The sequence below is a fragment of the Lithobates pipiens genome, unplaced genomic scaffold, assembly GCF_037356315.1.
Source record: "Lithobates pipiens isolate NorthernLeopardFrog02 unplaced genomic scaffold, aLitPip1_a1.2 Scaffold_18, whole genome shotgun sequence".
In the NCBI taxonomy this organism is placed as follows: Eukaryota; Metazoa; Chordata; class Amphibia; order Anura; family Ranidae; genus Lithobates; species Lithobates pipiens.
In genome coordinates, this window is record NW_027507758.1 from 590,871,748 (window position 1) to 590,891,700 (window position 19,953).

A 19,953-nucleotide genomic window follows, 5' to 3' on the forward strand; every position below is an offset into this window, starting at 1 on the left:
TCGCAAAAAATGGCTTGTTCATGGGGGGGTAAAACTTTCCGGAGCTGAAGGGGTTTAGATTGAACAAGACTAAAAGGGCAGCATTTGTTTTCCATAAATAATGACAGTATGGCACACAAGATTTTGCAATTTTACACATTCACATTCATTCATTCTTTTACTCACTTTTACATAATATTTTGGTGCTCTGGTGCGGGGGATTGGCTCCCATGCAGAAGCAATGCAGATGAGTGGGATCCGTTAATTGCACTGTCTGCAAGTGCAGTCAGCAGCATCAGATGACAGTGACATACAGTCACTGCTTCTTTCTGTGTTCCCGCCGTGCTGTGGAGAAGATGGAGGGAGGAGATGGATGGAGCCAACACTCCCACTCAGGGGCGGAGAACGAAGAAGGCTGCGCTATGAATGCTGGGGTTCTCCTCCTCCTCAGCAGTGGCTCCAGCCTCCGACGTGACTGACGTCACTGGTTGCTACACGCCAGGCGGCACAGGCGTTAGCAACCAGTGAAAGGAACACTAGCCAGCGGCGCAGCGCCACACACCTCCTCTCTCCATCTCATCTTCTTGTGACCACAGAGTCTCTCTCTCAGCGCTGCCGATCGGCTGATTATACTGATGTGAGAGAGAGAGAGGCTCGGTGGGGACTGCAATCAATGATATTTTCGGAGGGGGCAATTGTCCCGTTGCCCCCCCCCCCTGGCATAAGTACAAAGATTACCCAGTCAGAATCATTCTGAAAACTGCACTTACCAAGCACTCCATCAGTCTTGTATTAATGTATGACAGCACTACCAGGGAACACCTCAGGATCTCCTGGGAGCTGTGGGATTTTAAAGTATCAGCATGATTTGTCCATTGTCTGCAGGTGTCAGACCATAGTAGTAGTAGTAGTTTCATAGTTTCATAGTTAGTAAGGTTGAATAAAGACACCAGTCCATCCAGTTCAACCTGAGTGAGTATCTACATTTGTCCCTGTACATTGCACCCCACCCTCAAGGACCCACAATCCAAGGTCCTCATTCATATACTATGGACAATGTTGGACAGAGGCCAAATAACCTACCTGCATGTCTTTGGATTGTGGGAGGAAACCGAAGTACCTGGAGGAAACCCATGCAGGCACAGGGACAACATGCAAACTCCAGGCAGGTGGTGTCATGGTTGGGATTTGAACCAGCAACCCTTCTTACTACTAGGTGAGAGTGCTAACCACTACACCACTGTGCCACCCTCTAAAAGTTAATACTCTGGCAGAATATGAAACTATTAGCTTGCAAGAATGGTTCTATTGCAAGATATATTTCCAATTGGTCAACTTGGAGTTCCCTAAACTCTCTTCGAAAGTAGACCTGTAGCCTATGTTGAAGTCTACCCTCTTCTCCTTTTCCCTTTCTTCCCCTTCTTCCCCTTCCCTCTCACCACTCTATGGTTTTAACATGTTTCTGACAGTTCTAAGTTGTTTATTTATGTTGTTGATTCATATGTACATGTTCTATATGCACTCTATTTACATAAGATAAAGGTTTTCATTATTGGCATCATTATTCTAGCAAGCCTCATTGCCTACAATTGAGAATAGACGCACTTATTGAGATTCTCAGTAGCTTTGTCTTAATAAGATTTACTATGTAACTGCCTTACTGAATAATAATTGTTATAACATTGCACTATTGCTCTGTACAGCGAACTGTTTAATAAAAATTATCTCAATTAAAAAAGTAGCATATTTAAGAAATGTCTTTGAATACATGTCTTTCTCACCTAAGATATTTTATGTTACTGCACAAACGTCACCCTGCTTAAAAGACTGATGGTGTTGTTATTCAACTTACACCCTTCTCTTCTTCCAAAATCCTCTTATGGCAAGGCAAAAACTTCCATCTTGATGTTACCATACAGTATATCATCTACAGTATGCAAACAGGCCCTAATTCCACGTACACATGACCAGACGTTTTTACGGTCCGGCAGACTGGAATGTGTCAAACTATTCGATCGTGTGTGGGCCCAAGTGGACTTTTTCTTCCCAAAAGTCCAGTGGACCTAGAAATAAAACTTGCTTCAAATCTTTCTGATGGACTCAAGTCCGGTTGAATGTGGTCATCTGTGTGCTATTCCGACAGACTAAAACTGACGCTGGGGCAGCTATTGGCTACTGGCTATGAACTTTCTTATTCTACGTCATCACGTTCGAATCCGTTGGACTTTTGGAGTGATCGTGTGTGTGGCCAAGTCCATTCGTTTGAAAGTCCGGCGGACCTCCGTTGCAAAGTCCGGTGGATTTTCCACCGGACCAAGTCCGTAGAATAGTCTGATTGTTTGTACGCGGCATAACGGTGGGAATGCTTTATCTGGCCCTGTAATTTACCTTCTTTTTTTACCTTTCTACCAAATCTTATGACTTGCCAAAATGTACTGTTCTATTCTTCCAATTGACTCACAAAGTATCACTGTGAAAAATATGATTTACTTTTGGTTCCAGATCCACATGAGGAGGAGGTAGGAAGGCACAACTAAAGTAAAAAGTGTACTAAAGCGCTGATATGATCTAATGAATAAATAAATACGTGACAAATACTAGATGATGACCAAATCATATAGCTGCAATTATTGTGTATGTGAACTGATATCACACAAAAAATTTTGTTTATATTTAGAATGTATAATGCACAAATATTAACCTCCCAATATAACACGGTGTAACCTCCTAATGGTTAATCAGTGAATCATGTAAAAAATAAGCAAATGGATCCTATTATAAATAACATAACATCCTTCACCATAAGAAAATCCTAAAACTAAATATCAATGTGATGATAAATTATTAAACACAATAAAAAAGAAAGAAAAAATGAGATATAATAATGTGATGAACCACAGTGCACAAATATTTCAATAGTATAGCATACCGCTGTGAAGAAATGTAACATCTTTAGTGATTGATGAGTTTAGACAGGTTTTAATGAGTAACCCCAATGATAGAAATGCCTTGCTCATATATTCAGCTGCTCTTTATAGATGTATATAGATACAAAATCTTTACAATAAAACATATATTTAAAACCTAATTGCAACTCTAACCTAAGACCCATTTAAAATACACAAAGTAAGCAGATATAACCTAGGAACTTCCTCCAGTAGTAAACCAATGTTATTACATTTCTACATAATCATCATCTAAGGCCGCGTACACACGCGCGGACTGTTCGCCCAACCTTGCTCGTCAAACAGTTTGTCAAACAGTCCGCTGAAAATTTGCATGAGCGAACTTGCCCACACACGAGCGGACTGTTTCAGCGGACTGTTTGCCAAACAGTTCGCTCAACTTTTGAAATGAACGGACTCGCCCACATAAGGCGGAGGCAAGTCCGCCCATTTCGAGCGCGTGTACAGGTAGGCGGGGCCCGCGAAGGAGACGTCGCGGGCACCGCCGCCTGGTATGGACTTAAAGGGACACCCAACGGTGAAAAAAATCGGCGTGGGGGTTCCCCCCAAGTCCACAACAGACCCTTGTTCGAGCACGCTACCCGGCCGGCCAGGAAAGGGGGGGCGAGCGAGCGCGCCCCCCCTCCTGAGCCGTACCAGGCCGCGTGCCCTCAACATGGGGGGTGCCTTGGGGAAGGGGGGGCCGCGCGGCCCCCCCACCCCAAAGCACCTTGTCCCCATGTTGATGAGGACAAGGGCCTCTTCCCGACAACCCTGGCCGTTGGTTGTCGGGGTCTGCGGGCGGGGGGCTTATCGGAATCCGGGAGCCCCCTTTAAGAAGGGGGCCCCCGGATACCGGCCCCCCACCCTATGTGAATGAGTATGGGGTACAATGTACCCCTACCCATTCACCTGTAAAATAAAAGTACCCAAAAAAAAACACAACACAGAGATAAAATATTTTATTGCACAGCTCCGGGGGTCTTCCGTTTTCGGGGGTCTTCTCCGGACTCCTCCGCTATCTTCTTGTAGCTCTTTTGCTAGCGGAGGAGTCCGGCTTTCTTCCTCCCCGCCGCTGGCCTCTTCTCCCGACTTCGGGGGTCTTGTCCCCCTCTTCGGTTCTTCTGCCGGGCCACCGCGCCTTCTTCTAGCTCTTTTGCAGGCGGTGGCCCGGTCTTCTGTCGCCGCCGCCTTCCGTTCTTCTTCTTGTTCTTGTTCTTCTTCTTCTTCTTCTTCTTCTTCTTCTTCTCCAGGAGATGTTGACACGTCGCTCCCTCCGGCCGGAATGCCAGAGCCGCCCTGCGCTGCCACTTATATAGTGCCAATGGGGCGGTGTCACATGGTATATGTCACATGGGTTGGTCACATGGGTTGATGTCCCATGGTGACCCCGCCCCCTTACGATGTCATAGTCCCCATGTGACATCAACCCATGTGACCAACCCATGTGACATATACCATGTGACACCGCCCCATTGGCACTATATAAGTGGCAGCACAGCGCGGCTCTGGCATTCCGGCCGGAGGGAGCGACGTGTCAACATCTCCTGGAGAAGAAGAAGAAGAAGAAGAAGAAGAAGAAGAAGAAGAAGAAGAAGAAGAAGAACGGAAGGCGGCGGCGACAGAAGACCGGGCCACCGCCTGCAAAAGAGCTAGAAGAAGGCGCGGTGGCCCGGCAGAAGAACCGAAGAGGGGGACAAGACCCCCGAAGTCGGGAGAAGAGGCCGGCGGCGGGGAGGAAGAAAGCCGGACTCCTCCGCTAGCAAAAGAGCTACAAGAAGATAGCGGAGGAGTCCGGAGAAGACCCCCGAAGACGGAAGACCCCCGGAGCTGTGCAATAAAATATTTTATCTCTGTGTTGTGTTTTTTTTTTGGGTACTTTTATTTTACAGGTGAATGGGTAGGGGTACATTGTACCCCATACTCATTCACATAGGGTGGGGGGCCGGTATCCGGGGGCCCCCTTCTTAAAGGGGGCTCCCGGATTCCGATAAGCCCCCCGCCCGCAGACCCCGACAACCAACGGCCAGGGTTGTCGGGAAGAGGCCCTTGTCCTCATCAACATGGGGACAAGGTGCTTTGGGGTGGGGGGGCCGCGCGGCCCCCCCTTCCCCAAGGCACCCCCCATGTTGAGGGCACGCGGCCTGGTACGGCTCAGGAGGGGGGGCGCGCTCGCTCGCCCCCCCTTTCCTGGCCGGCCGGGTAGCGTGCTCGAACAAGGGTCTGTTGTGGACTTGGGGGGAACCCCCACGCCGATTTTTTTCGGCGTTGGGTGTCCCTTTAAGTCCATACCAGGCGGCGGTGCCCGCGCTCGAAATGGGCGGACTTTTCTCCGTGCGGGAAAAGTGCTCATTTCAAAAGTTGAGCGAACAAGCCTACACACGGGCGGACTGTCCGCTCAAACCAAGTTTCAGCGGACAGTTTTTCGGAATTTCCGAAAAACTTTGTTCGTCCAACTGTCCGCTGAAACTGTCCGCTGAACGCCCACACACGAGCGGACTGTCCGCTGAAACACTGTTCAGCGGACAAAGTTGGGCGAACAGTCCCTGCGTGTGTACGCGGCCTAATGAACTAAAGATAAATGGATGTGTATGAGGTAGAAAGATGCTAGAAAAACGCTAAAAAATCACTAAAATAATTTTTGACAAAAAAGATTTTAAAAAATATATAATAAATTATAAAAAATATTTTAAAATATTAGAACTAATTTTGAAGGAGCAAATGTCAAGAGATAAATTAAAAATCAGAAATAAAACAATTTAAATCAAAATCTATATTTGACCACTTGAGATCCGCGCTATAGCCAAATGACGGCTACAGCGCAGATCTCCTTTTCCGGGACTACGTCTATTGACGCCGTCCCATGCACGAGCGGCCTGCGCGCCCCCTGAGGGGCGCCGCGCCACGCTCTGTGATCGGCGAGAACATGAGACTCGCCTGATCACCGATCCGTGCAAGGAGTCGATCCCGACCCCTTGTCACGTGATCAGCTGTCAGCCAATGACAGCTGATCATGTGATATAACGGAGCCGGTAATCGGCTATTATTGCTCCTCGCGCTGTCAGCGCGAGGAGAAAAAAAAAAGCCGATCACCGGCCATCGTGATCGGGACATCAGCCCCGATCACGGCCAGCCCTGCTAGTGCCCACCTGCCCCCTGCCAGTGCCCACCTGCCCCCTGCAGTGCCACATGTATTAAAAGTAAGTGCCCCCCGTCAGTGCCACCCAGCAGTGCCCATAGTGCCACCCAGCAGTGCCCACAGTGCCACCCAGCAGTGCCACCCACAGTGCCATCCAGCAGTGCCACCCAGCAGTGCCCACAATCTGCCTCAAAGGTGCTGCACCCCAGTGCCACATATCCGTGCCCATCAGTGTCATCTACCAGTGCCCAGCAATGCCGCCCATCAGTGCCCAGCAGTGCCACCTATCAGTGCCACCTATCAGTGCCCATCAGTCCCATCTATCAGTGGTACCTATCAGTGCCCATCCATGCCACCCATCCGTGCCACCCATCCGTGCCATCTTATCTGTGCCCATCTTTGCCCATCAGTGCCGCCTTATCTGTGCCCATCGGTGCCGCCTTATCTGTGCCTATTAGTGCCGCCTTAACTATGCCTATCAGTGCCCACCAGTGCAGCCTATCAGTGCCCACCAATGCAGCCTATCAGTGCCCACCAATGCAGCCCATCAGTGCCCACCAGTGCAGCCTATCAGTGCTGCCTAATCAGTGCACTTCAATGAAGGAGAAAAATGACCCGTTTGCAAAATTTTATAACAAACTATTAAAACATGATTTTTTTTTTGCATCTTTTTTTGTTTGTTTAGCAAAAAATAAAACTCCGAGCTGTAACTAAATACCACCAAAAGAAAGCTCTATTTGTGGGAAAAAAATGATAAAAATTTCATTTGGGTACAGTGTTGTATGCCCGCGCAATTGTCATTCAAAGTGCATCAGCGCTGAAAGCTGAAAATTGGTCTGGGACTGAGGGGGGTTTAAGTGCCCAGTAAGCAAGTGGTTAAGCCCAAAGGTGCAAGAGTCCCCATTTCAAAAATCCATTTTGATTAGTTTTTACTTAATTCTCTTACTTTATGACTACCCCGTCACTGCGGTTATCGTAATTTTGACTGTTAGTCATATGTCCCTGTATATTTTATGTATCTTAATAGGTTTACTAAAGCTATCTACCAATGGTCAGCACTTTACTCCTTTCTGGGCTGCTTTTGAACCATTTTTTTCCCCCTTTCAATACTTGCGTGCCTTGTGCTTTGCATGGGTCCCCATTTCTCCCTCCTCTCTCTCTCCCTCTCTCCCCCTCCTTCTATCTCCCCTGTCCCCACTTCCCCTCCTTCTCCTTTTCCCACCTGGAGCTCTTGACTTTATCCCTGGTTTAGGAGTAATTATCTACTTGAGGATGCTCTGTTCTCACTGCTGGCCTTCCCGACTATCTTACACTCTACTTTAAAGTCCTTACTGGTACAGCTCAGATCTAACATCTTAATCAGAGGAAGTGCAGGGAAGTTCAGAGACTAATGGGGTTATCCTTAACCATCTCTTAATACTTGCCCATCCAGACCCCATGTTTCTCCCATCTACTGAATATAGAGTATTTGAACAATGGCATACCTGTGGTTTCAACAAAGTGGCCTCCTTATGTCATGGCAACCCTAGCGTATCATTCTTTGTTCTATCACAAGAGTATTCTCTATCGCCTTCACATCTCTTTCATTATCAACAGATATTCAGTTACCAACGGATCTGCTACAGCCTCCAGCTTAATCCTCTTCAAAGCTCTTTTATTGCTATAATGCTCCATCGTGATGACTATTCCATCTCCAACCTATATTTTCACCTTATTACACAGCAGCTGGCTAAATACCATCTCGCTCCATTTTGGAAACATCCTCCATCTTCAATGATGCTGATGTTCCAGAAAAGCTACCATCTGCCTATCGCACTGCAAATTTGCCATATCGGAGACCGGACGAGAAACCCTGTTTAAAATATTCCACATTTAAAATATAGTTTAAATTACTCCACACCGCTTTTTACCCTTTTCTCACTAACTCTGCAGACCCTTCGCAATCACAGTGTCATTGGTGCTTGCTTCAGTGACCTACATTACTTCATCGCCGATGAGAATGACCTTCTTTTCTACCTTCCGGAACGCTATCCTTCCTTACGTTTTCAAAGTTCGCAACATTAAAGCAGAAACTTTTTTCCATGCTCTTGTTGCTGATCTCCTACCTTCACTGACTATGCCATACATCTTCTTCTGAGCTCTGTAGTTTCTCTGTAATAGCCTGCTGATTTTGAAGAAAAAACATTACTGCCCTGTGATGTCCTGTTTGTAATACTGGTGGCTATTCCACCTGTACTCGCAGCCACCGGTCTTGGCACTTCCCATTTGTAGTTCTCTACAGCTAGCAGGGACTTGTACTTCCGTCCCCATTTGCTGTAGTGGGCGGAGGGGTCTCAAAGCCCCCAGTCTGTACGACCCATGGAGGTGGTGTCCTCCTCCTTCCTCCTGCACCCAGTCCATCTACCGCCACTGCTCCAGTCCACCTGTTATCGCTTAGTGCAGAGTAAGAATTGTTCCCTGCCCCAGCCAGATGACAGAGCGGAGATCTCCGGCGGTGACAGATCTTTCAATGCCGGACTGGCATTGGAACAGTGTGCTGTCAATCACAAAGCCGTTATAGGAGGCAGGACGTTACAGTGACCGGTATTTCACATGCAGGTTTCCCAGTGCTTGCAAAGCATGGCTGACATCCTAATGTCTCAGTGCTGCAAAGTCCCCTCCACTTTCACAGGAACTCCCTCTTCTGTTAGTTGAGGGCAGAGGCCATCAGCACTATTCTGTGTTGCCAGCCCTTTTGCTGGGTTGCTGTGAGTGGAAACCGCAATCCCATCCACTGATATTAGCTCAAGCTGCAGTTGAGTGTAGAGGGTAGTAGCATTCTGCCCTGTTAGCACTTCAGCTGAGGACCCCCCATCATCCACTCCAGCTAACAGCTGGGGCGGGAGGCCGGCTTCCTCCACTCCCAGACTGTGGATTTGCTGCTGGGGTGGAAGGATGACCTCTGTCTCACCCAAACTGTGTAGCTGCCATTGGGGAGGTGAGCCGACTGCTCCCTCATCTGGCTGCTGGTATGACATTTCTCTGTCATTGTCTCCCAGGTGCATGAATCCTTGTTGGGGAGTGACCATCTTCTTCTCCCCCTGGGCCTCCGGAACTCCCACAGGTGTGGGGCAGAGGTCTTGGATCCTCTGTTTGGTTGCCAGCGCTTCAGCTGGAAAGTTTGTTGTAACTCCACATATGCTGCTAGCAGAAAATCCCACGTCCCTTTCAGTGTTGTGGGAGAAAGGCCGACTACCTCTTCTCTCAAGAGGGCCGCTTGTCACTGGGGAGAGGGTCCGACTGTCCCATCTCCCTGGAACTCTGTAGTTGTTGCCGCTGCTGGGCAGAAGTTAGTAGCACTCTGCCCTGTTGCCAGCACTTCTGTTGGGGACTCTGTATCATCCACTCCAGCTAACTGTTGGGGAGTGACCATTAACTCCTCAACATGGGCCCCTGGCACTGCTGCAGGTGTGGGGCAGAGGTCTTGGACCCTCTGTCCAGTGGCCAGTGCTTCCGCTGGGAAAGTCTCTTTTAACTCCACAGATGAAGCTGTTGGTGCTGGGCAGAGCTCAGTGAAGTTTGGTCATAATACCAGCTCTTCTGCTGGAGGCTCTCTAGGTTGTTCTTCTTCAGCAGAACAGCCTATCAAATCCCCAAATTGGTGTCAGGGGATATTGATTCACCATCTTCTTTCCATAGAATGAAGAAGAGGTTACTGGTGTTGGGCAGAGCTCATTGATGTCTGGCCTTGTTGCCAGCTCCCCTGCTGGGTTGAAGGCATCATTCTTGGGTGACATCTGCTTCTGGAAAGTGACCATCTCCTTCTCACCCTGGGCCTCCGAAACTGCCACAGGTGTGGGGCAGAGGTCTTGGACCCTCTGTCCAGTTGTCAGAGCTTCAGCTTTGGAGATGGCAATCTTCTGAGTTTCCACTGCCGATTCTTTGTCATGCTGCTGAACGTGTTCTAGCAATTTTCTGTATGCCCTTTCCAGATACTTTTCCTTCCTTAGCAAATAGTCCAGGTCAGGTTTAAGCTCTGAGACCCCTGCAAGACCGAGCATAGCCTCTCTGTATTCTCGCAGGGAATTCTCAAGGATAGGTTCCCCTTCATCAACAAACACAAAACAATCTGAAAGGCTCTCCCACAGAAATCCAGGGCCATCAAAGTCATATCCCCCTGGAGAGCATTCTGTTGTCTCCTCTAAATATTCCTTCTCTGCATGTCATTGCAGAGTCCTATACCGATTGTCCAGCTCTATCTCCTGCTGGACCAGCCTGTCCAACTCAGTCACCCATTGCTCCTGGGGCTGCTCTCCCAGGAATTGCATCCGTAACTCCCATTGTTCACTGGCCTGTTGCTCTGGGATTGGAAAGCACTTACCTGGTTGCATAACAGCAACCTGGAAGGCTCTAATCCAGAGTCCTACCCGAATCTGCTGCCTGACCTCCAGGTATTCATCCATAGACACAGACCTGGTGTTTGCTGAAAGGATGGTCCGCAGCAGCACCAAAAACTCTGATGCCAGATCTATATCTCCACTCGGGTGACTGAAGTCTGCTATCCTGATCTTGGATCCAGGTGAGGGTTTGGACGTGTTCACAGCTAGGAAGCACAATCCCACCACTGCCTCCATTTGTGATGAACCCCTGTCCTCAGCAGGTCTATGTCCACTGTAAATGCTTCCTCTGTCTAGAACTAGCACTATCCAAGACCCCTTAGCTCACTCAGTCACCAGCCGTAGCACAGTGTAGGGTGAACAACAACATAAAACTCCTTTATTCCAGCACATGTTACCACAGATATCCAACTCTGAGACACTTCGCCCCACCCTTGGATTCAGGGCAGGGTAAACTGTCAAATCACAATAAACACACAGGTCAGGTGTATTCAAATTTCTCATCAGTAAACAGTCTTATCAGCAGGGAGAGCTGTTGGAGGAATTTGCCCCCACCAATCTCACAGCTAATCTACATACACATCCCATAATATTCAAGGCAGACAAAATAGAACATTGGACTACAACTCCACCCCAAATGATCACAGAAAAGAGTCCACAACAGCATGAGACAACACACAATATATACATATATACAACATTCCAGTGTGGCTGTACATTGTGTCTAAATAGCACAGATCAGACTGGGGTTCTGGACACGGTGTCTCCAGAGCTCTCCAAGGTAAGCTAAATTCCACAAACCCTCCCCCCTAAGTGACTCCTGTCACAGTACCCTCCCACATTCACTGCAATTCCCAAAGATTCCTTGGAAATGTAATTAATTTTCCTGTAGAGAGAGAGGAGAGATTATGATGTAATCTCTGTTCTAACATCTCCTTGGCGGAATAGATGCTGGAATTTCTTGAATTACAGAGAGGACTTCCTGAAAATTCAGTTAGACTTTTCCAGTCAATGGTAAGGAATTTCACAAATGTAATAACTGTTTAGTGTTTTGTGTAGGGAGGTGTACTAATGGGGGATTTTTTTGCCGATCCTGGAGTTCTGCTTTGATCTGTCTCTTTGGGCGCAAAGTACCAGCTACCTCAACTCAACCATCAATACCATCCAGCCTCTCTCAATGGGCTCATATATCCTTACTGGTGGTAGCTGGCAGAAAAATCCTGAGTAATTGGATTAACTCATTCCCGTGGCGTGTCCTAGCTGTGAAACAACATTGCTATCACTCTTCCACTAAGAAAAACGACATGCTGTTACTCGGAACTTTCACACTACCTGACACTTCTTTGCTAGATGGGGGAAATATATGGAGCACACTTTCTCACAAGAGGGACTAAACATAGATGTATTCTACATGACTGAATTTTTTTTTGTGTTTGTGCTAGTTGTTAGACTATTATATACTGGGTAAATATCCTCCCTTTTCCACTCTCCCCTTTCCTTTTCCCCTTCCTTACCCCCCTTTTTGATTTTTGTTTTCTTTTTATATGCATCTTTTACCAGTACTGGCAGTAAGACCTATGTTTTTGGTGGCCCCTACCCCTCGCGTATTGTTTTGTTTGCACAAAAATCAAATACAAATAAAAATGAAATAAATGATTTGCATACTTTGTACAAAATTGTCCCCATCCTTTAACCACTTGCCGCCTGCTCTATAGCAGAAACACGGCAGCATAGTGGTTTCAAAATCCTGACCGGACATCATATGAGGTGATCAGGATTTTGAGCCACTTGTTGTTGCGGGGTGTCAGTCTGACACCCCGCAACTAAAATCTTGGTAAAGAGTCTCCGACAGAGACTCTATATCACGTGATCAGCCGTGTCCAATAACGGCTGATCACAGTGTAAATAGGAAGAGCCTGTGATCGGCTTTTCCTCACTCGCGTCTGTCAGACATGAGTATAGGAGAGCCGATCGGCTGCTCCTCTGACAGGGGGGGGGTCTGTGCTGCTCGATCATCAGTGTAGCCCGCCCAAGGATGCCCACACTGGGCCACCAGGGACGCCACCAGACCACCAGAGATGCCCAGCACCAGGTATGCCACCCTAGACTCTCAGGGATGCCAGTCAGTGCCCACAATGAATGCCAATCAGTGCCCACAATGGATGCCAATCAGTGCCCACAATGGGCATCACTGATTGGCATGCATTATTGTTTGGCACTGATTAGTATCCATCAGTACAGTATAATACAATATAATGCCACCTATCAGTGCCCATCCGTGCTGCCTATCAGTGCCCATTTGTGCTACCTATCAATGCCCATCCATGCCACTTATCAGTGCCCATCCATACCACCTATCAGTGCTCATCCATGCTCATCGGTGCCACCTATCCATGCCCATCTGTGCCGCCTATCCATGCCAATCCATGCCGCCTATCCATGCCAATTTTTGCCACCTATCAGTGCCCATCCGTGTCGCCCATCAGTACCACCTATCAGTGCCCAGCAGTGCCACCTATCAGTGCCACATATCAGTGTCCATCAATGCCACCTCATCAGTGCCACTTTATTGGTGCCACCTCATCGGTGCCCAACAGTGCCGCTTTATCAGTGCCCATCAGTGCCGCCTTATCAGTGCCCATCAGTGCAGCCTCATCAGTGCCCATCAGTGAAGGAGAAAACATACTTATTTACAAAGTTTTGGAACTAAAACCAAAAAAAAAAAAAACATTTTTTTTTCAAAATTTTCATGGCCTTTTTTTATTTGTTTAGCAAAAAATAAAAACCGTAGAGGTGATCAAATACCACCAAAAGAAAGCTCTATTTGTGGGAAAAAATATATAAAAAATTCATTTGGGTACAGTGTAGCATGACCGCGCAATTGTCATTTAAAAAATGCGACAGCGCTGAAAGCTCAAAATTGGTCTGGGCAGGAAGGTTTTTAAGTGCCCGGTATTGAAGTGGTTAATATAAAAGTCAATAAAGGTATAATGCTTAAAAAAAAATGTCAGCTAAGCCTAAAGCACTTTAGATAGGAATCATCAGCTTGTTGAGGGAAGAAATAATCAAATAGCTTGGAAATGATTATGACATTTTCTCTTGTCTATCCTCTGTTAAACCAGCACCAGAAGTGTTTAAATCGCACCTTAACCAATCCCCTTTAAAGTCTAAAAGCAAATGGTCACCCCAGTAGCTTAGGAATCCAGCAACAGGAAAAGATATCTCTGAGTGTTTAGGTCATTTTTGCATGTCTAAACCCCCACTAATGTCTGTAAAGGTCTGAATTTGCAAGAATCAATAGAATTATTAAAACTGGATATGTCAGTGTTACTCTCAATCCAATGCTTAGGTCAGGGACTATAGCCGGTGAGTGTTTCTTCTGTCTTCAGCAGCCCCAGTTCTCTTACAGCAAACAGTCCTATCGGAACTTGGTTGTCTCCAGGTCCTAGTACATATAGTATAGTTCCTGACCAGAGTACTGAGCAAAGAAAACAGGAAAAGGCACCTATAGTCAAGGCTTTGGTCACTGCAGAAAAGCAACTATGAAACAGTTCAGAAGTTGGTGGAGGTCTGGGAAGGTTAAAACTTTTTGTGTAATACAGTGAATGGTTCTGAGGTCAGGCAGGTATTGGGCAAGCATAATCTAGTAAGAAGTCTGAGGTCAAGGCTGGTGGCAAATATGAAAGAGTAATCCAATTTTAAAGCAGAGGTCAGCAACAAGGGAATAGAAGACAGGTTGACAGGCAGGAACACTAAAGATACAACAGGTAGGGAGTCAGGAAGCAAAACAGTATCAGAAACCTAGGACCTTGGGTTTAATTATGATGCTGAAATAGAGCACTGTATTGCCATACCCAATCAGGATAGAGGGACAGGTACAAGTAATGTAAAAGCACTGCCAAGCATGTTGTGGATGAGGTGTGGTGCCTCTGTCCAATGAGGAGGGAGAAGGCAATGTCCACAGAATGAGGTTTGTTACAACAAAGTTGCTGAACTGAGACCCACTAATAGAATAAGTGGGGTCATGTCCATATATGTTCAATGATGTTACCAAGGAGATCCTCCTCTTTGTTTATATTGTGGTGTCTCAGATTGAGAAATAGGATTTGGAGCTGAATGATGGGTTTGAATGTGTTGGCAGGATTTGAGATTTTTTCTTTTGGTGGCCATTGGTCATCTCATTGACATGGATCTGCATTGCTGGACAATGTGATTGATGGTGGATTTACAATGTGGGACTTTTTTAATGAAAGAACTTGTCAAAGATATGATTTTTTACTGAATTTTTTACTACTATTATTTACTAAAAAATGTTTGTGAATGAGCAGGGTTACTTTTTTTTGCCTCTTACACATTCACACAGAGGGGGCAGTATCTAGAAGCTTCTTATTTTTACAGGGGGCTTCCAGATTCCAATAAACCACTGGGCCAGGGTTGTGGGGAAAAGGCTCTTGTCCTCACCAACATGAGGACAAGTCCCCCCCCCCCCCCGATGTTAAGGGCTTGTGGCCTAGTACGGTTCAGGAGGGGGGCATATGCCCTGTCATGGCCAGTCAGGCTACATGCTCAGATAAGGGTCTGTTATGGATTTTGTGGGGGACCTCATGGCTTTCTTTACAGTTTCCCCGCTGTTTGTTTACATTCACCTGTCACCCAAGAAACAAGAAAATAACTGAAAATGGGTCAAATAACGGTGAAGTGGTGCAATCCCTCTATACTTATCAAAAAAAAGGCTTCCCCCTGAGTGGGTGGGATTTTAAATGACCATCAACTCCGATTCCCAAGAATCCCTGGCTGACAGCTGAATGTGCCAGGAAGGGATGCGATATTGTTTGTTATAATGCTGGTTGGTGCAGCACTGAGTAAGAAGCTATTACATTTAGCAGGAGTATAATTACATGTTTCACTTTTTGTTTGATTATTCTTAGCCTATGTTAGGATGTTTTCTCTATTAGTGTATGATTTTTAACTCTTATGGTCAAAGGTTCTTGGCATTTCACACTTATTACATACATTACTAGGGACGAGCCGAACACCCCCCAGTTCAGTTCTCAGTAGAACATACGAACAGGCCAAAAATTAATTCGAACATGCGAACGCCATTAAAGTCTATGGGACACAAACATGAAAAATCAAAAGTGCTAATTTTAAAGGCTTATATGCAAGTTATTGTCCAAAATTTTTTTGGGGATCCGGGTCCTGCCCCAGGGGACATGTATCAATGCAAATAAAAAGTTTTAAAAACTGACGTTTCGGTAGCAGTGATTTTAATAATGCTTAAAGTGAAACAATAAAAGTGTAATATTCCTTTACATTTCATACCTGGGGGGTGTATATAGTATGCCTGTAAAGTGACACATGCTTCCCGTGTTTAGAACAGTCTGAAACCAAAATTACATTTCTAAAGGAAAAAAAGTAATTTAAAACTACTCGTGGCTATAATGAATTGTCTGTCCCGGCAATACACATAAAAGTTCATTGATAAAAACGGCATGGGATTCCCCCACAGGGGTACCCTGAACCAAAATAAAAAAAATGTGTGGGGGTCCCACACATGGAACCCCCCAAGTTCCATACCAGGCCCTTCAGGTCTTGTATGGATATTAAGGAGAACCCCGTGCCAAAATTAAAAAAAAATGGCGTGGGGCCCCCCTCAAAATCCATACCAGACCCTTATCTGAGCACACAACCTGGCAGGCCGCAGGAAAAGAGGGGGCGTAAGAGAGCGCCCCCCTCCTGAACCATACCAGGCCACATGTCATCAACATTGGGAGGGGGCTTTGGGGTAGCTCCTCATCCCTACAACCCTTGCCCAGTGTTTGTGGGGCTCTGAAGGTGGGGGACTTATCGGAATATGGAAGCTCCCTTTAACAAGGGCATCCCCAGATCCTGACCCCCCTTGTGTGAAATGGTAGCGGGTACAAATGTACCCCTACCATTTCACAAAAAATGTGTAAAAATGGTAAAAAAAAAAAAAGACAATTCACGCCTTGGGACAAGTTCTTAATTAAAAAAATAAAAAAATTAAACTGTCTGATGAAGTCTTCTTCTTCTTCTTCTTCTCTCACTCCGATGGACAAAAAAAAAAGCCGGACGCCACCTACAATCTGTCGCCATGGGAAGCACCCGCCATAACGACTGGCCTCTCAGGTGACAGCTCTTTTATAACTGAGAGCGGGGCCACATGATGACGTTGCTGGGTGACCCCACCCCCTCTGACACACGGGGATATCCCTAAGGCTTCCTCGTAGCATCAGAGGGGATGGGGTCACTCGGTTAAGTAACAGTCTGCATGCCCGGATAAGGACCTGGTATGGAATTTGGGGATACGCACGTCTCTTTTTTTTAAATTTTGGCATGGGGTTCCCCTCCAAATCCATACCAGTCTGGAAGGGTCTGGCATGGACTGGGGGGACTGGGGGGGACTGGCACCCACCCTATTTTTTTCTTTATTTTTTTTAATAGTTGGGTGCTAGCAATTATAAACCCTGGGTCAGTTTAAATTGGATTTGACTTGTTTTTTTTTCCTTTAGAAATGTAATTTTTGCTGCAGCATGTTTTGTGCATGCTACAGATGCGTCACTTTCCAGGCACATTAGGGGACCCCCCAGGCACTATATATAAACAAATTCTGCTTCCTCTCCCTCTCCGGTGCCACATTTGGTACCATGCAGGGGGGAGGGGGGAGCAGGTAAGTGTGTTTGACAGGTACCCTACCTCGCAACGGCAAGGTACATCAGAAGTCCAGCCCCTTCCTCCTTCCCCTGCTGCCGGGCCAGTAAGGGAGCGCAGCATACTTTGTGCATTTGCAGTAGGGAAGGCTACCTTGATCATTTGCCCTTGTATGAGCAAAACTAATTTTGAATGCATATATTGTAACCTAGTTTTATGAATTCATAGTCATTTTTTTGTACTCATCTATTTTATTTATGAAAAAACGATATCACTTTGATTCATGCATTAGATCACAAGATTTCCATCCCCTCATTTCCACTCAGCCTCTTTCGGACCACCCCTGGTCAGTTTAGTCAGTGGGATATGCATGATTGTCCTATACTACTTACCATTCAAAATGACTACTATTTCTACATTAATACTGCCTGCACAAGTGCAGGAGAAACACTTTTTCTGTTTATACTTTTACATGCGCAGTAGGGACCATGCTGTGAAACATCGTCTGGGGTGCCGACATCGCTGGACTTCAAGACAGGTAAGTGTCCTAATATTAAAAGTCAGCAGTTACAGTATGTGTAGCTGTGTAGCTGGTGACTTTTAATTTTTGGAGGGGGGGGGGCACTGCTCCTGCAAATCACTGCTCCTGCAAAAATAGATTTAGTTTTTAATTTTTTTTTTTTTTTTTTTGTGATACATGTCCCCCACAGCAGTACTCAGACCCCCATATCCCTTTTATGGCCAATTACTTGCATATAAGCCTTCAAAATGGGCACTTTTTTATGTATTTTTTTATTTTTTACTCTTCCGCTCCCATAGACTTCAATGGGGTAAGCAATTCGGTTTAGAACATATCCCCTGTTTGGGAGTTCTGCCGCTAACCTAACAGGGTGTGTTCAGCCCATTCATAGTGACTATTTACCTTGTAAAGCAATTTTGAATACATTGTTTTCTTTCAATATATAACGTTTTAGGCTTGCCAAAAAGCAAGGCCATCATAGTATAATGACATTTTTCTAACCCTAGGAAGCCCTTCTAATTTTTCCTTTCCTACTGAACGTAATGCTGATAAATTATTTGGCCCAGTTTCACCACAATTTTGGCAAATCAAAAACAGTCAATTTTGCTGATCACTGCTCATCAACTGAATTTACAACAAACATAGATTTTTTAGGCATTTTGACCGTAAAAGACGGTGTGCACAGATTATCACATGGCTTTTTTGGTACTTAACCCTCTCATGAGCAGAAATACAGGCCAGATGCCCAGATAAAAGTTAGCAGGGTCAGTATGTGTTGATTAATTTGACAACTGTATGTCTAATTTGCCAACCTAAATATTTTTTACAATTTTTTTTAAGGACATTGGGTCTGATGAATGAACAGCTGTCCAGTGGTTTATCCAGTTCGGTTTGTCACCTTAGCACAATTGTAAGCCTTCCCAAATGTCCAATAGCCTTTTGAACATCTTTATTTCTTAGGCTATAGATCAAAGGGTTTAACATTGGTGTGACAATTGTATAGAACACCGACACTATCTTGTCTGTCACTTCAGTATCTGAATTCCTTGGTCTCATGTACATAAATATGGCCGTTCCATAGAAGATGGTCACCACGATAAGATGGGATATGCATGTAGAGAATGCTTTGTATTGCCCAGAAGGGAGCTTCACAATGACTAAGAAAATTTGTATGTATGAAAAGAGGATGAGACACAAGGGAATTAAAAGCAATATGGACCCACCAACCAACGTTATAATGTTGTTCACTGTGATGTCCCCACAAGATACCTGAAGTAAGGATGGAGCTTCACAAAAGAAGTGATTGATGGTGATATGTCCACAGAACTTTAAATGGCATATAAAATATATATCAAAGGAGGCTATACTACATCCAGCCATCCAAGAAAAGAAAATCATCCTTGTACACGAGACTATATTCATAATAACATTGTAACGCAAGGGATTACAGATAGCCACATATCGGTCATAGGCCATGAAAGCCAATAGTATACACTCTGTCTCACCCATAAAAAGATAAAAGTAAACCTGAAGAACACAACCAGTATATGAAATGTTTTTTGCAGACAAAGCAATATTTAGTAGCATCTTGGGCACAATGATTGATGTATAACAGATGTCCAAGAAGGACAGATTAGTAAGAAATAAATACATAGGGTTGTGTAAATGGTTGTCTGTTCTGACAGCCACTAAAAGGAGAATGTTGCCAGCTAGCGTGGTCATGTAGACAAGTGAGAATACCTGGAACAGCCATAGTTGCATGTTGGGATTGTCTGTAAGTCCAAGTAGAATGAATTCTGTTATTGTACTTTGGTTTTCAGTAGCCATGGTCACACTTTTCTAATAATGTTTGCTTGGCCCACAGCGGAATTCTTTGTGGTATTAGTGACAAAATGAGAAAGATCTATATAAAGGAAAACTTCAATCGGAAAATAAATCACCAGTATACTTACAGACTACCAGGTTATGTCCATTTTGTAGACACAAAACACAAACATTTTAGCGGGTAATTTTATTAAATATGTTTTTATTGATTTTTTGGTTTAGAAACTTTTGCGGTTGGTTGAGCAAAATTATAGCTAGCCACAGTTTAATGCTGTAATGTTGCAGTGTTGCAGTTGGATACTGTATACTTTATTTATGTAAAAAATACATCCAAGTGATATGCTGCACAGAATTGTACAATAATTAATACTGGAAGGTTTCAATAGGAGAGCGATTAGTAAAAGTTGCAAAAGTTAAAATAAATACCATGGAAAACATAACGTTATATTTGTAGAAGATAATACCAACTCAAAATAAAATGTGTATGCAAATACCTTT

General features: G+C 45.3%; 1 protein-coding gene across 1 annotated transcript; it reads right to left on the reverse strand.

The window, feature by feature from the left end:
• Positions 1–18,521: 18,521 nt before the first annotated feature.
• Positions 18,522–19,698, reverse strand: LOC143990330 (olfactory receptor 5AP2-like). The gene has a single exon (XM_077490377.1). It carries the CDS (start codon positions 19,456–19,458, stop codon positions 18,526–18,528), a length of 933 nt encoding a protein of 310 aa, XP_077346503.1. The 5' UTR covers positions 19,459–19,698; the 3' UTR covers positions 18,522–18,525.
• Positions 19,699–19,953: the final 255 nt, after the last annotated feature.

What these genes read in the sequence shown, in the direction of transcription:
- LOC143990330 (XM_077490377.1), bottom strand. Translation starts at nt 19,458, where the DNA reads ATGGCTACTGAAAACCAAAGTACAATAACAGAATTCATTCTACTTGGA.